Source organism: Loxodonta africana, chromosome 12 (assembly GCF_030014295.1).
Source record: "Loxodonta africana isolate mLoxAfr1 chromosome 12, mLoxAfr1.hap2, whole genome shotgun sequence".
Taxonomy (NCBI): Eukaryota; Metazoa; Chordata; class Mammalia; order Proboscidea; family Elephantidae; genus Loxodonta; species Loxodonta africana.
Window position 1 is genome coordinate 9797817 of NC_087353.1, and position 17434 is coordinate 9815250.

The 17434-nt window shown below is 37.7% G+C and overlaps 1 protein-coding gene across 1 annotated transcript in view; it reads left to right on the forward strand.

The window, feature by feature from the left end:
- Positions 1-17434, forward strand: part of SNTG2 (syntrophin gamma 2) — a 312764-nt gene that overhangs the window by 213857 nt on the left and 81473 nt on the right. The window contains exon 13 of the mRNA XM_023550388.2: positions 5603-5809. Coding sequence (XP_023406156.1) covers positions 5603-5809 — 207 coding nt within the window. The remainder of the gene's footprint in view (positions 1-5602; positions 5810-17434) is intronic.

Below are 17434 nucleotides of genomic sequence, written 5' to 3' on the forward strand. Positions count from 1 at the left end.
ATGGTTTGTTTTCAAAATGACCAAAAAAATACTGTTTGAATGAATCTCATGGTATTATATGATATGTATAAAATTTTATTCCACAAAATTCCTGAAAAGAATTTTAACTTTTTTTTTTTTTTTTAATTTTGTACAGGCTCTTTATTGTCCCATTTGGGCTTTTTTTTTTTTTTTAATCACCTTGTTTGTATGATTATTCTTTTAATACATGCTCTTCCAGTACTGAGATATCCTTGAAGGATTGTTTTATTTTATATATCTGTTTCATTAATAAACTATAGAACCCCACCCCCCCCCAAAAAAGACTAAACTCATTGCCATTGATCCATTCTGACTCATAGCAGCCCTGTAGGACATTGTAGAACTGCCCAGTAGGGTTTCCAAAGAGCAGCTGGTGGATTCAAACTGCTGACTCTTTAGTTAGCAGCTTGAGGTCTTAACCATTTCACCACCAGGGCTCCAATAAAGTGATATAGTGAGTCACCTTTTTTTCACCCCTCACCCTTGTTTTCCCAGGCAGTTTGAAAAAAAAAAATTAATAAATATGCTATGAAATTATAAAAGTAGCCAGGAGTATGGCTACAGCAAAGGTTTTAAATTCAATATAGGAACAATAAGAAAAATCTATGTAGCATTCAACATTTTTAAAAAGGCGTGAATTCCATGAGTTAAATTTTCTATTTGTGAGTCTTAATGATTTTACAAAATGGTATCTCCCTTTTTTGCACCACTTTCATTGCTAATATTGATCATTCAGCACAGATGAATTTAAAATGATATATATGCATTTAATTCATTTTGCAAAAATAGAAACAAATGTATGTTATCACCAAAAGGAATGTTCTTTAGTATGGAATTATTTTTATGACTTGTTTCCATAATCACCATTTAAAAGTACAGTCTTCAATATTTAGGCCAGAAATCAAATTTTAGAGTCATAGTTTTGTTTTTCTGTGATGTCTTCTTTCTAAAAGTGACTTTTTCCAACTATTAAAATGATGTGTTCCATATTCCAATACTTACCATGAAATAGATGAGAAAATTGCATCAATCAGTGCCTGGACTGTGATCATGACTTCAATTATAAATAGCCTTGACCTAGTGTATAAGAAAACACCATATAACAGTGAGGAACATCCTATGTGATCCTATTTTCTCTCAACATAAAAAAATATTCAGTTTAAAAAGTCTCTGGTAATTAAATTAACTAATATCTTTGGCAGAAGATTGTGATAATGATGTTGCATTGTTGTGTGCCATCAAGGTGATCCCAGCTCGTAACAACTCTGTAGTACAGAGTAGAGCTCCCCCATAGGGTTTCCTAGGCTAAAGTCTTTAGGGGAACAGGTCACCATGTCTTTTCTTCTTCTGGGCTGCTGATGGTTTCAAACTGACAACCTTTCATCTAGCCTCCGAGATCTTAACCATTGCATCACCAGGGCAGCTTGTGATAATACCAAAAGAAAAAAAAAACGTTGTTGTCAAGTCAATTGCTACTCATCGTGACCCTAAAGGACAGAGTAGAGCTGCCCCACAGGGATCCCAAGGCTGTACATTTTTATGGAAGCAGATTCCCACATCTTGCTCTCACAGAGTAGCTGGTGGGTTCAAACTGCCGATTTTTTGACTAGTAGCTGAGCACTTAACCACTGCATCACTAGGATTCTTCAGAGGCATTAAAAATAAATAACTAAACCTGTTGCCATTGAGTCAATTCTGATTCATAGTGACCCTATATGACAGAGCAAAACTGCCCCCTAGGATTTCTAAGACTAATCTTTTGGAAGCAGACTGCCACGGCTTTTTCCTGTGGAGTAGCTGGTGGGTTCGAACCACCCACCTTTTGGTTAGGAGCTGAGGGCTTAACCACTGAGAGTGCTTACTCTGAAGCTATCCTAAGCATCTCATTTGCATTCCCTCGGTTAATCTTCTCACCATCCTTGAAGTTAATCCTTACTGTCTCCTTTTTACAGCTAATAACTCCCAAGCACAAAGAGGGCAAGTAACTTCCAGAAACCTCGCTGTCAGGCATGAGTGGGATCCACCTCTGCTTGGCTTCAAAGCTCATCTTAAATCCTATTCTTTTTCACTTGTTAGAAACATTGACGTTCTGTGAATCTGTCTGAAATGTGTATTAAGCGTTTTATAACATGTCCTCCAGTGACCTTTAAAGTAGTTCTTTTTGTATAATTAGAACACTGAAAGTAATAATTCCAAAATGATTTTCCTAAAGTCAATTTTTGACTATTTACAGCTGGACAGTCGCCTTTAATTTTTTAATTGCTCTGGTTCTTGACATATATTGACACATTCCAGTCCACAACAACTGAGTTACGGCTTCAAAAAAGAACTACAGGAAGTATCTAGGGAAATGAGCTGTATATGATTTCATTTATATAGCATTTATAACATTATTTTTGTGAGGCTAAACAGTTTGAGTTTAGATAACATCATCACATCTGTGAAATTCTTCAGAGTTCTTTCATGGGAATTCTCAAGTTGTTCAAAAACTATTTTTTGATTCCGACTGCTTGCCATTGAATATAAAACCTCACATACTGATATGCCAGTTCAAATTAGGAGTCATAAAAATTTCCCTGTCTTTGATCAAGCAATTTCATTTCTCAGAATTTATTCTAAATAATTCAAAAGAATCAAAAAGCTATGTGCCTGAAAATGTTTAATGACATATTCTTTTAGTGAATATCTGAAGAGTTATCAAAAGCCCATTAAGAAATATTTCAAAATCTAATATTTTCAGTACTCTGTTACACTCATATTACTCATTTACAAAATTATGTATACAAATGGACATATCAAAGAAGGGAATATAAAAAATCTGATAACAAAACGGTACTAATAGAATTACTTTGAAATTTCATTTATATTTCCCTAATTTTTTAATTGTTTCATAATAAATGTTGAGTAGGGAAAAAAAAATCAAGCTAATTTTTAAATGTGTCCTCCCCTCCCCCTTACCCCACTGAAAGTGGACATAAAGTGGTTTGTATATTTATAGGGTCTTGGGTTGATAGAGGACATGCTTTAGCAGTAAAGTCAGCTGGAAATATTGTAGTTAGGTAATGTGGTATTTTGTGAGAAAGCTAGTTAGCTGAATATTAGATACCAAATTTAATTATATACCATGGCTCAACATTACCCTAAATATTATGTTTGTTTTTTCTATGGGCATAGATGATAAACTAATATTAATTGAGCATGCACGTGCCATATGCTTTATCTTTGCTATCATTTAAAGTTCATGACAATCTTTTTTATTGTAACTCCATTTTATAGTTCAAAAATTGGGGCTCAGAGAGATGAAGCAAATCACTCAAGCTCAAATAGCCAATAACGGGCAAAGAAAGGTGTCAGGTTTTCCCTATCTGACTTCAAAAGCTGCTTTCCTTCTGTTAAAATACAACCACTGATAAAAAAGAAAATAATTACTCGACCTATATGCCTCACTCATAGACACCTATATTAGTTCTTCTTTGTTATCAACTTTTTACATTTAAGTAAAACAGATCATAGGTTTATTTTTTGAGGAAAAAAGCAAATGAAGTAATACCTGAAAAGTTAGGCCAGTTACTAAACCAAAAAACCAAACCTGTTGACTTGATTCCAACTTTCTTGGCTTGTAACACCCAACCATATTTATTAAATAGTTTCTGTTCATCCAGTCTGTGGTAAAGGATCTGCAGGCTCAAAAATTAAGATGCAGTCTCTGTACTCAAAGTACCTTTAGGATTAGGAAAGTATACATCACATGCAGGCGTACTTTTTTTCTCACGCGTGAAAAGCTGGACGATGAATAAGGAGTACCAAAGAAGAATTGATCCCCTTGAATTATGGTGTTGGTGAAGAGTACTGGGAATACTATGGGCTGCCAGAATGAACAAATCTGTCTTGGAAGCAGTACAACCAAAATGCTCCTTAGAAGCAAGGATGGTGAGATTATGTCTCGCATATTTTGGACATATTATCAGGAGGGATGAGTCCCTGGGAAAGGACATAATGTTTGGTAGAGTGTCGTAAGAGAGAGAGACCCTCGATGAGATGGACTGACACAGTGGCTGCAGCAATGGCTAAGCATAACAATGATTGTGAGGATGGTGCAAGACAAGGCGGTGTTTCATTCTGTTGTACATAGGGCTGCTGTGGGTCGAAACAAACTTGATGGTACCTAACAACGACGTCACATACACACACACCATCTCACACACAGCAGAAGGCAGTGCATAGCTATATCCAAAATGTGTATATCAAAAATAGCTAGATTAAATGATAGGTAAAGTATTCAAAAATAAATGTACAACACACTGGGTGAGTTGCTTGGAGAAAACACAGAGAGGAGTCCTTTAGAGAGTCTACTCTAGATACACCAAAAACCAAAAAACCAAACCCATTGCCACTGAGTCAATTTCTACTCATAATGACCCTAAAGAACAAAGTAGAACTGCCCCATAGGATCTCCAAGGAGCACCTGGTGGATTTGAACTGCCGACCTCTTGGTTAGCAGCTGTAGCTCTTAACCGCTAAACCACCAGGGTTTCCCTAGACACACCAGTAGTCAGTTACACTACTTGTGAAAACTTTTAGCTACAAAGCATAAGTAAGCATATTTCTAATCAAATCATTTAGTCAACTGCAAGTTTATGTGGATTTTTGGAGTAAACCTTTAACGTAATTGTGAATGGGGTGTATCTGGCTTGGTTGGATGACACAAGTTAAACAAAATACCTCAAAATCACAATGTGAAGACCCAACATGTGGACAGCTTTCCTTTCCTTTCCGCTACAATATGCTGAACTGAAAGTAAACATCACTATTTGTCAGGCCATTTAGAAATCTGGGCAGAGATGTCTACCCTTGTTTCCTTTCGTTGTGGTAATGACTGTGAGCAAACAAAACTGATGTTGAATCACAATGTCCCACTGCCGTACCTGGTGTAAGCTCTTCAGTGTACATTTGTGGAATGTTTGAATGAATGAGGAATCTGAAGACTGAAGTAAGTCAGCAGATGAGAGACAGAGACACAGAAAGAGAGTAAGAGAGAGAAAGATCAGCCAGGCACTGATTTTGCCTATGTCACGTTTCCACACCATTGTCCTGATACTACCTACTCAACTGAGAACATAAAGTCTTTGGCTGTACCTAACATTGAGACCTAGCATTTGAATTATGGTGTTGGTGAACAATACTGAATATACCATGGACTTCTGGAAAGACGAACGAATCTGTCTTGGAAGAAGTACAACCAAGAATGCTCCATAGAAGCAAGGATGGAGAGACTACGTCTCCCGTACTTTGGACATGTTATCAGGAGGGACCAGTCCCCAGAGAAGGACATCATGCTTGGTAAAGTACAGGGTCAGTGAAAAAGAGGAAGACCCTCAATGAGATGGATTGATACAGTGGCTGCAACAATGGGCTCAAACATGGCAACAATTTTGAGGATGGCACAGGACCAGGCAGTGTTTTGTTCTCTTGTACAGCGTTGCTATGGCAATGACCCCTATAAAATGGAGGGGTTGGTTTCCTCAGTCTCTGAACTATGTTCCAACTCTAATATATTTGTAATCCATGCCGTGTTTTTCAGTTCTGGCTTACTGATGACTGCTGGTTGCAAGCAAACTTATATCTGGGTCTTCAAGACTTCGATTTTGAGGACCAAAGGCCGTATTGCTTCAGTGTCATGGTTGGCCATGGGAAGAGTCATTTTTTTAACGTAGAACTTGGGAGTGAGCTAGCTGTCTGGGAGAAGTCGTTCCAAAGAGCTACTTTCATGGAAGTTCAAAGAACTGGGGTAAGTTAATTCACAGATTTTTGTTTTTTAAATAAAAACTCACTGGTGATATCTAAAATATAGTAATTAGAATACTATAACAGTTTATTTCAGGAAAAATCAGTCTTTACAAGTTGAGCATTTTTTATGTGAGTCGACGTGTTCAAAATGATCTTACTCAGCTATAGGGAAAAAATAAGACAGATTATTTGGTATCTACATTTAGGACTAAAGCACTCCAGTTAGGGACTCAACAACATATGTTACAGTGATATATGCCTAATATAGGTGTATACATCATGAAACTTCTCAGAGATTGTGTTTACAGGGGACAAAACATCTAGCTCACAAATAAACAAAAAATGTGGTGATTACCTGGATGTTTGTAAGATTTTAATGTGTTTAATGGCTCTTCCTCTCAAACTTAATGGTTCAACGGAGGATGTAAAACAGCTCATGTATCTGAATGCCTTTTCCCTTCTTGTCAACAACAAATAAATCACTTACAAATTTGAACGTTTATCAATGGAATAGATAAGGAAGAATGTATTGTAATCCTTGTTATCTTAAATAGCGGGATCTTCAAGGGAGATATGTATGCTAGAAATAAGACTGACAAAACACAAATGAAACAAGTGCATCAAAAAGGAAATTTAATTCCACCCAAAAGTTCTGGGCTCATTCCTGGCCAAGTGTTAATAACTGTGAACTTTAAGAATATGAGTTACTAATGACAGCTACTACTTTATTTAAATTAAAAAAAAAAAGATATTGAATGTGAAAAGGCTCTGAATTATCATTTATCTCTCATCCAGGTTGTTAAAATGTGTAAGGGCTCCTTGATGTGAGGTGTCATACAGAGCAGGAGGCATCCCTTTAACCATTAAACGTTCACTGAAGTCCATTACTCTTCTTAATGAGGTGATACGCAGATTCTCACGGAAGCCAAATGTCACTTTCTTCCCAGGCCCTTGATATCTTCTCCATCAGTTGAGTATTATTAATTGGAGTTATAATTGATTCCCAATGCTTATCATAACCTTTATAGTTGAGGCATCCAATTCATTCAACCATTGCATATGAAGTGTTGGAAGGAAAAGTAATAAAGAACCCCTCATCTCAGGGACTTATTCAAATGTATTATGACTTTTCTCCACCTAGAAACTGTGAATACAGAAAGTTCAAGTTATCAAAAGGCAAAGTGAAAGAATACTTCATGGATGAGGTGAACTTTTTGTATATATGGATTAGATAAAAGCAATAATCATTATGTTTTTATATAGAAAATAGAGAAATAGAAAGAATTCATATACTTCGGGTGGTGTACAGGGCCCATGGTGATACTCTGTATTTTTCCAGTTTGTGCTGTCTAACAGAGCATAGGTGAGTGATATTTAAGTCATTCTTAAAGGAAGATGACAGGCAACTAGGAGAACATATCCTGAATAAGATAAATCATAAAATCCTAGAGCTGGAAGGAAGCTGACAGGTAATTTCATGTAGTACTGGGACATAACAAAATGAGTTTCTGGATCATCCTGGATGGATAAAAGTTTACTTTCCATTCTTTAAGTATAGAACTTCTCCCTTAAAAGTAAACTGGCCAGGCAGTTCTTTCATAAGCTCTGCCCTTTTGTTCTTCAAAAAAAAAAAAAAAAAAGGCAGTGGGGGAGCGGGGAGGTTGGGACTTTAATAGTCAACAAAATCTGGAGGAATTGCTCCTTGTTTTATTAGGTGTTGTCATGTCCATCCTGACTCGTATCGGCCTTACTCACAACAGATCAAAACACTGCATGGTCCTGTGCCATCCTCACATTCATTGCTATGTTTGAGCCCATTGTTGCAGCCACTGTGTCAATCCATCTCATTGAGGGTCTTCCTCTTTTTCTGATGACCCTCTACTTTATCAAGCGTGATGTCCCTCTCAAGGAACTGGTCCCTCCTGATGACATGTCCAAAGTATGTGAGACGAAGTCTTCCCATCTGTGCTTCTAAGGAGCATTCTGGTTGTACTGCTTCCGAGACATTCTTTTGGTAGTCCGTGGTATATTTAGTATTCTTCACCAACACCATAATTTAAAGACATCAGTTCTTCTTCAGTCTTTCTTATTCATTGTCCAGCTTTCACATGCATAGGAGGCTATTGAAAATACCATAGCTTGGGTCAGGTGCACCTTAGTCCTCAAAGTAACATCTTTGCCTAATCCCTTTTAAAAATCATTGGTATTTTGGGTAGGTGGAAAGGAGGGAGAAGGCATCTAAGTAGGGAGAATTGGAAAATGAGGCTCATGATTGGAGAGAGAAATGTGCCCAGGTGAATTTTTGAGAAAGCAATTTCAATAGCCTAGGCTTTTGCACCACCCAGGGACTCCAGATTACCAGGAAATCTGTCTCTAATTTTTTGGTTATCTATATTTAGGAAGTGAAAAGAAAGAGGCTGTACATTAGATTCATTCTCCCTCCATCAACTTAGACAAAATGTTTCTCAAATACTCCATTACTCAGTCTGCAAACTAAGGATTATATATACACATCATAGAATAGCTATAAAAAATTATACTAATTTTTAATGCATGCTCTACACCAAGCTATATGCATCTTACATATGTTATTTATTTTTAATATATACCTGAGATCCAATTTTTGGTTTTCTTCTTTCATTTCATTAAATAACAGAACTAAAGTATAGCAGAGCTAAGTGCCTTTTCCGTGGTCACCTTGATATTAGACCACAATGTATAAATATTCCCTAAGAATTTCTCTCTTGAAAGTCATGTTTGGTTTTGTTTTTTACTAAAACATGCTGCTTCCCATGAAACAAACAAAAATGAAATAGAGTATGTGAATGCACCTAGAATAGTTCCTGGCATTGAAGTATGTGGCACTCAGGTGAAGTAGCACTCAGTAAATACTAGTATTCTTGATTGGTTAGTAGTGCTGTATTTTCTCCATCTTTTAGCTCTATTACTGCTTTTTTTTCAGTAGCTTGATTATTCTCAACCCAAAGTGCACAATTTTAAATCTTTAACATGATGTAAATGTTTATAATTTTGATAATAAATTAACCTCTTGGCTGTTAACTGAAAAGTCAGTGATTTGAACACATCAGGGGTTCCAGAGGAGAAAATACCTGGCCATCTGTTCCTATAAAGACTTGTTAGGTGCCGTCAAGTTGGTTCAGACTCATGGTGACCCTATGTACAACAGAATAAAACACTGCCCTGTCCTAAGTTTGAGCCAGTTCTTGCAGCCTCATGTCAGTTCCTCTAGTTGAGAGTCTTCCTCTTTTTTGCTGGCCCTCTACCTTATCAAGCATGATGTCGTTCTCCAGGGACAGGTCCCTCCTGATGACATGTCCAACGTACATGAGATGAAGTCTCGCCATCCTCACTTCTAAAGAGCATTGTGGCTGTACTTCTTCCAAGATAAATTTGTTCATTCTTTTGGTAGTTCATGGTATAGTCAATATTCTTCACCAATACCGTAATTCAAAGAAATCAACTCTTCTTCGGTCTTCCTTATTCATTGTCCAGCTTTCACATGCGAATGAGGCAAATGAAAATACCATCGCTTGATTCATGAGCACCTTAGTCTTCAAAGTCACATCTTTGCTTTTTAACTCTGGAGAGAGGTCTTTTGCAGCAGATTTGCTCAATGCAGTAAGTCGTTTGATTTCTTGACTGCTGCTTCACGGGCATGGATTACCTGTAAAAATTACGGCCGAGGAAACCCTATGAGGCAGATTCACAAGTAACATTAGTACAAAAAATTACTAAGGCTTCTGTGTGGCCTGGTACAGGAGGAGGTCCATGGGAGAGGGGGTGATGCCATGAGTTACTGTGCTGAGTGACACCAACTCTAGTGACACCACTAAATCGGTGGGTAGATGAATGGACGGATGGATTGGTGGATGCATATCCTGTTCTACACATAGATGGAATACGTCAATATATTAAGAAGATTTGTTAATAAATTTATTAGGGAAATGGATACATATGTTTAGATTTAAATAGCTCAATGACCAATAAATAGTATTAACGAAACCCAATGTACAGAATCAAACAATAAACTGAAGCAGTGGTTATCACGCGCCACTGAACATCTAAATATTTTTTTAAAATACGGAGTCCAGAACTCACCCACAGATGTTCTCTGTGGGCCTCAGGCATCACTATTTTTTTTTTTTTCTACAAGTCCCCAGATGATTCTAATGTACAGCTAGGGTTGAGAACCACTGGAATAAAGTAGTATGAGAAACACCTTCAGTAGAAACTTGATTGACTATTAAAAAAAACAGTCAAAACCTTCTCCAAACTAGATTTCTTTTCTCCCCTCCCTCTTCTCTGAGGATAAAGTAAAATAAATAAATCATAAAATAAATTTATCATATCTGGAAAATATTTTGTTTTAATTATTAATTATCTAGACATGAATGTCAGTCTCTTATACTATTGGAACTTACAGCCCAAAGCAGTGAGAATTGAGGCTCAGAAGGGTGGTCAGTTTTTTTTTTTAATGTGCTGATGTATTTGTCCTTGTATCTGATCAAGAGAAAGTAGTCTTAATGCTTTTAAAAACAGCTATCATAACATAGGTAGAATTAAAGGAATTATTGGAAAGGAAGACAATAACATTTATATAGTCTCAGGCATTTTATCTAAGCATTCCTATATATTAGAGTTGATTTATAAAGGCTGCTCAGAGATATTAATATACCAGTGTAAATGATTTGGTCATTTTCCTTGGCCCCATATGAAACAGAAATAAAATAAAATCTATATAACTAGTCATTATGTAGAAGGAGTATAACCATTATTTGTGAAGATTCTATACAGTCAAGGTTCACTTTGCTTCCCCAAAGCTCATTATCATTCTAATAAGAGATCGGTCTGATTTCAACTTTGTTCATGAATTATTCATCCCAGACTGTCACCTGAAGATGGGGAATGTGTAAGAAACTATTAAAAACCCGCTATATCTGGAGGTGTGTTGGGGATTTTTTTTTTCTTTTCTTTCTTTCTTTACATTTACTGAGCCCTGCTGAACCACAGGAGGTGGCATGCCAAGGGTTACCTGGGGAGCAAGTTGGAGAATTTACAGAGGACTCAGTCTCTCCCATAACTTCCCTGATTTTCTTTGAGAATGGTGTCACAGCTCCTCTTGGATAGAAATGGTACAATCAGGGGTAAAAAAATACACATTCATGAAAGCTTAGAGTAAGTCTCTCTTTAAGTCAGGTGGATTCCAAGCCTCAGGTTCTCTCAGCTTAGAAGCAGAGAGGACATTTTCCCCAAATTAATTGAGTTAAAAGATGTGAATTCAGAGACCATGTCCCCTATTCCTTAACCTCTTCAATCATTGTGAAAGGTACCACTTTGTCGCTTCAGAGAGCAAAACCAAGTCCAGAAATCAAACACCAGAGGAAAAGATGATCGCTCATTACTGGGAAGAATGTTCTAGCCCCTAAAGCTATTTAAAAATAGGATAGACTGACTTGGGAAAAAGTGAGGGCTGTTGTTAGATGCATTCAGAGGCTTGCTTCTCAGGGATTTTACAGAGGAAAATGCTGAATAGAGGACTGGACAAGTTAACAACTTCTAATATTAGAGCAGATTGATTACAGTATTGGCAATAACGTTTCCCCGTATGACACATGCAAATTTAAGGGAATTTCTTCAGAAATGTGATCCATTGAGATAGTCTGACAAAGGAGAAAGCTGAAATTTATGGTAATATTTTTATAAATTTAATAAATTATCATAAATTTCAGCTTTCTCCTTTAATGAGGATTTGATAAATAGATGTACTTAGGGAATCATCACTCTCCGTAAAGGATTTTGAAATGGAAACTGAGGAATGTGGCTAATGAGCCTATGGCTTTGATGGAAAAATAAAATGTAGCATAAATTAAATATTTATTAAATGTTTCTTCTGCTACAGGCAGAGGAACAGGACGTGGGTTCAGCCTGGCTTCTGTCAACCTCACCGACTTTGTGGGTGGCGTTTCCTATTTCAGGCATCACCCACCGCCTCACCAAATGCCACACGATTGGCCTTTCCTGTGCCATCCCTGCTATTTGCTTGCCCTTCCTCAGACCCTTTGCATGCTTATTCCTGAGCTTCCACAATGATTCGGCTCACGTCACCACCTCTAAGAGTCCTCCATGCCAATCCTCACTGAGTCAGGTTTCCCTCCTCTGAGCAAATCTGTTTTCGTGTCTATTATCTCCATTCAGTATTAGTTTCCTTGTGATGAATTCTTTGTTTCATTCATTTTCATAATCTTAGCACCCTCACAGAGCCCAGCATGTGGTAGGAGCTCAATAAATAATCAGTCAACATATGTACACCAAACATTCTTTCCCAAGGGGTATACAGAGAGCCAGCCATAGAAGCTTTCTCTCTGGGCCAGCTCTGTTCTCCTCCCTGTGTCTGCAGACTTTCTCACCGTATGCTTCACCGTACACTCAGGCCAAAATATGGCAAATCCAGGATCCCAGCTTACTCCCGCTGAAACCCAGAGAGACGACATGTGTATTCCAAAATCACACAGCCAGTTAGATATAGAGCTGGAACTAAAGCTAACTTTTTCTAACTGCTAGTCTTTTTTTTTTTTTTAGTCTAGTAGTTTTTCCATTTACTATGCAAATGACCTTAAACTCCTACTCCCCCCAACCCTATAATATAATAATAATAAATGGCTCCATATAGACAATTGATTTAAATCAATCTTATAATGGGGCCTTTTTATCTCATTATCGTATGTGATGATTTTTTGATAAGAAATAAGAAATTAAGAAATATGTTCTCTTGGCCCCTCATTGGAAACCCTGGTGGTGTCGTGGTTAAGTGCTACGGCTGCTACCCAAAGGTTCAGCAGTTTGAATCTGCCAGGTGCTCCTTGGAAGCTCTACGGGGCGGTTCTACTCTGTCCTGTAGGGTTGCTATGAGTCGGAATGGACTCTACCGCACTGGGTTTGGTTTTGTGGCTCCTTGTTGGGTTTGTCATAATATTTCATGCATACATATGCAAGAGGCTAATGCAGACAGTGGCGTAGCAACTTACCAACTCTAATTTTTTATCTGGGGCTTGCCTGCCATTCCTAGGTCTCGTACACTTGCCTGTGTATTAGAGGTAAGCAGAGGCAATGAGATTTCATCATCCTCTCCTTGAATCTGGTGTTGTTTTTTTTTTCCTCTCCCAAATCCACATTTGAACAGGGCCCAAGAATATTAGGACTATGTGGCATGTTTGTGAGTGTTTGTCGCTGGAAGCAAATTTGAGCCCTTTTTTTAACCCAAATATTTTCCGTGGCCTGATGTAATCCGTTTTTGCTTCATTGTCCTGCCTGAACAGGTTAAAAAAAAAAAGACATTTGAATACTAATAAGTGTTTGTTTTGAAGGTGCAAATGAGTTATTTTAGGTACTTTCAAGAAGACTTTATAAATTATAGTGAAGAAATAAGAAAAAGGAAGAAAAGGAACATACAAATCTAATTTTTAGAGGCAAATATTTGGAACAGAGTGAGGAAAATTATAAGATCTTATTCTATTATCGTGTGATATATCACATCCAGAGTCGGAAACTTAACCAGATCTTTTTATGTTCTTCTGATAATTCACACGAGAGTTGTTGTTGTTGTTGTTGGTTGCCATCAAGTCGATTCCAACTCATGGTGACCCCATGTGTGCAGAGTAGAACTGTGCTCCATGGGGTTTTCAAGGCTGTGACCTTTGAGAAGCAGGCCACCAAGGCCGTCTTCTGAGGAGCCTTTGGGCGAGTTCGAACCGTCGACCTTGCAGCTAGTAGTGAAGAACTTAACCATTTGCACCACCCAGGGAATAGTCCTTTGCAATGAACAAAATATTTTCCTACATGTGATTGTTTCCACTTTTCTTAACAACCCATTTAGGCAGGTGCTTAATAAGTAAAAGAAAATACGGGGGCCCAGTGACCCTAGGAGTGGCTGGTTTCAAACAATTCCAAAGTGTGGAGAGGAATCTTAAAAATAAGTGTTTTGGTTCCAAATCTTGATTGTTGTTTTTGTTTTTCATTTCTCCCTTAGTACATGCTATGCTATGCCGTAGTCTGCACTGGTATTTTAACCCTCCTTTTTTTCTAGGCGAAATGAAGCTCAGGAAAGTAACTAATAAACCAGGTTTGATAGAGCTCGTTATTTGGCCAGGACTCAGGGCTTCATCGTAGCTTCCAGACTAAGACAGATAGGGAGAAAGGTCTGGGAATCTGCTTCAAAACGTCCAAACAATATGGATCACAGTAGTCTGATCTCTTTGTGCTTGTGGTTGCCATGAGTTGGGGCTGATTGGATGGCAGCAAATGACAGCAACAATAGAGTGATACTCAATTAGGGCAAATAACGTAGCAATAAGTTTGTCTGCCCTCTACACAGCAGTCATCCAGTAGATGGAAAAATGTGACTTCTGCTGGTTAATTTCCTTACCCGGAACAGCTATCACTATAGTATAAGGATGATATTTATATGGGTAAAATCATGACCCTCAAGTGAATATAAAGTGAACACTTATTCAGTGATTTTATTTAACTCATTAATTAATGAGGTAAGCATGAGTTATTCAAACAGTTTAAAGAGCACTTGAAAAACTAAGAGTAAATAGGCAGTTTGACAAAGATATACTAGGATGTGATGGCTGAGTTGGATAGAAAACGAGTTAAAATCCAACCAGACCATAAACTGTCGCTTTTGAAGTTCACTGTTCCAGCAGACAGAGGCTACTTGTTTCTCTTCCAGACAAAAATCGCAAGCTAACTGTCCTTCCAAGGCTATGACCTTTTGGATGCAAATGACCAGGCCTGTCTTTCAAGGGGTCTCTAGGTGGGTTCGAACCACCAACCTTTGGTTAGTAGTCAAGCATTTAACCATTTGTGCCATGTAGAGACCAATTCACTGGGGGTTTGGTTTGGTTTTTTTAGGGACTGATTGAAAATTGCTTGCACCACCCAAAAAACCAAAACCAAACCAGTGCCACTGAGTCGATTCCTGTAGGACAGAGTAGAACTGCCCCAAGGCTATCGTCTCTACAGAAGCAGACGGCCACATCTTTTTCCTGTGGAGCCACTGGTGGTTTCAAACTGCCAATCTTTCAGTTAGCAGCTGAGCACTTTAACCATTACACCACCAGGACCCCTTTTTGCACAACCCAGGTTCCCCAGAAACCTTAAATTAGAGAAATACAAATTAAAACAAAGCAGTACGACAGCATTAGACTGAGTAAAGTTTAAAAGATTGAACATACCAAGTGGTAGAACTGGAGTTTTCATACGCTGCACAACCACTTTACAAAAAAAAAAAAAAAAGCAGTTTCTTAAATTTAAACATAAACCCACCATAAGATCCAGCCATTCCACTCCTAGGTATTACCTAGACTCAGATAAGAATGTGTGTAACAGCGTTTTTTATAATAACCAAAAATTGAAAACAAACCAAATGCCCCTCAGCACGGAAATCATTAAGTTGTGGTCCATCTGTACAAAGGAATGTTGTTCAGAATGAACTCTTGACGCAGGCAACACCATGGATGGATGAGAAAGTAACTATGCTACGTGAAAGAAGCCAGATAAAAAGAACTTCATTCTTCATGATTTGCAAAGGGAGAGTTTTAGTGTCGATGAGGTTCAGTTGATCTTTTTTTGTTTGTTTGTTTATGCGGTGCGTTTTTGCCATCATGTCTGCTCATTTTTTCACCCTAAATGTGAAGACTTTCTCCTGAGTTTTCTTCTTCAAGTGGAAGAGAGAGTGAAGGAAGCTGAGTCACGTGGGTTGAAGCCTGGGTCCCCCTCAGTCTGTTAGATGCTGGACCCGCTGGGCGATTCAAGCTTAGATGTGATGCAGGAAATGAGGCAACCCCTGATGCTCGAGTACAGCGTCACCAGTATGTTGCTGTGCCCTCATGGTGGGACCCGTGCAGTGGGGAAGGGAAAAGAGAACCAGATCTGTTTTCTCAGCGAGAAGCCAGGGCCACAGTCCAAAAGACAGACGCTCAGAGGAAATCTAGCTAGCTGGAGTATATTTCTTTCAGTTCCAAACAGATCTGGAGTACTTTTTTGTGGGGAAATTTCAGAATTTAATATGCATTTATCCATATGCTTAATCAGAGTATGCTGAGTAATCTCATTTCTTACGACTCAGCACGCTAATCAGACATACAGTTATCGTGCCATGTGGTTATATGTGGATTTTATGAGGTGCTGGTAGGGTAGGTTGCTACCTAACGCTGCATGGTCCCTGTTGGATTACGTTGGGTTTTTTCATTTGTGTTTTGTTTTTAGATTCTTCTAGCTCCTCATTCTTTCTGGGGAAAAAAAAAAAAGCATCAGTTAATTTTTCTGGCTACCACCTGTAGCAGGCCTCTATCTCCAAATGAGATGGTCATTTCTAGTGTACTGTTAGCTGAGAAAATAAATGCCAATGTTTTTATAACTTTCAAAAACAAGAGCAAAAAAAAAAAAAACTGAAGTAAAGATTTAAGAGTCATTATATGAATATGAGGTATAAGAATTAAAGTTTAGTGCCTGGGCTTTTTCTGTTGTCTGGCTTTTTGCTTACATCTGTTTTCCCAGGATGGTTTCCATTATTCTATGTAACTGATAAGAGTTCTTTCATTCACTCTGCTGTGGAGTACTTTTTTAGATGTTTTCAGATGAGAAAGCTATGGGTGGTTTCACAGTTCAGACAAGTTAAATGCTTTTCTGCAGCTCTGAGTTTGCCCAGAACTTTCCTTCTCACGCTACTGGCGGCAGTAAGGCAGATTTTCAGAGCTCATATTTTCTGAGCATCACAGTTAACACAAAATTATACAGGCAAAGTATTTTCAGTAAACCATCACTGGAAGGGAATGTGTCTACAGTGTGTGAGGGAGAGAAAGGAAAGAAGAGAGAGGCTGTGTATTTGCCGCTTCTCGCACCTCACTTTTTTTATTTTTTTCAGTTTGTAGGAAACTGGAAAGAGAACCTTGAATAAGTCACTTAACTTTCCTAATTATTGGTTTACTTATTTCTCTTTGAGTGGTATTATGAAATTTGATTAATTGATGTTTCGAAAGCATTCACATTGAAATATGCAAAACACAATTTCCATAAGTGCTTAAGTCAGATTTCCAGATAAATTTTTAAGAAATCCTAAGCTTGAGTTATTTAAAATAATAATAATAATACTAATGTGAATGTGAGGTTTTATAATACTATGTGAAATCTTACAAATATGTTTTGTTTCTCCTGAAAAAAAAAAAGTCTCAGGTCTAATAGAAATTCTAATGAGATATTAAATATCACTTAGGTTAGAGTAGATTTATGCGATCATTAAAATATAATTATTGGTTTGTTACCAGAAGCACCAGCTTTAATTACACAATTAAGTTTTAGATATTTTCATTATGTACAGGAAGGCCATTGCAATTCCAGTTTACCTGGTTGTTTTCGGATGTAATTTGTCAGCCAGGTTTATTTTAAGTTAAAACCATCAATGTAAGTGTTTGGCTTATGCTGATTACTCTTAAAATGTGTTATTTTCCTTAAATACATAGCAATTCCATAAATGACCTAGGAAATGATTGGCCTTTTGTGAGCTCCATTTTATTCCTTCTGCCAAGCATATTAATCTAGGCAT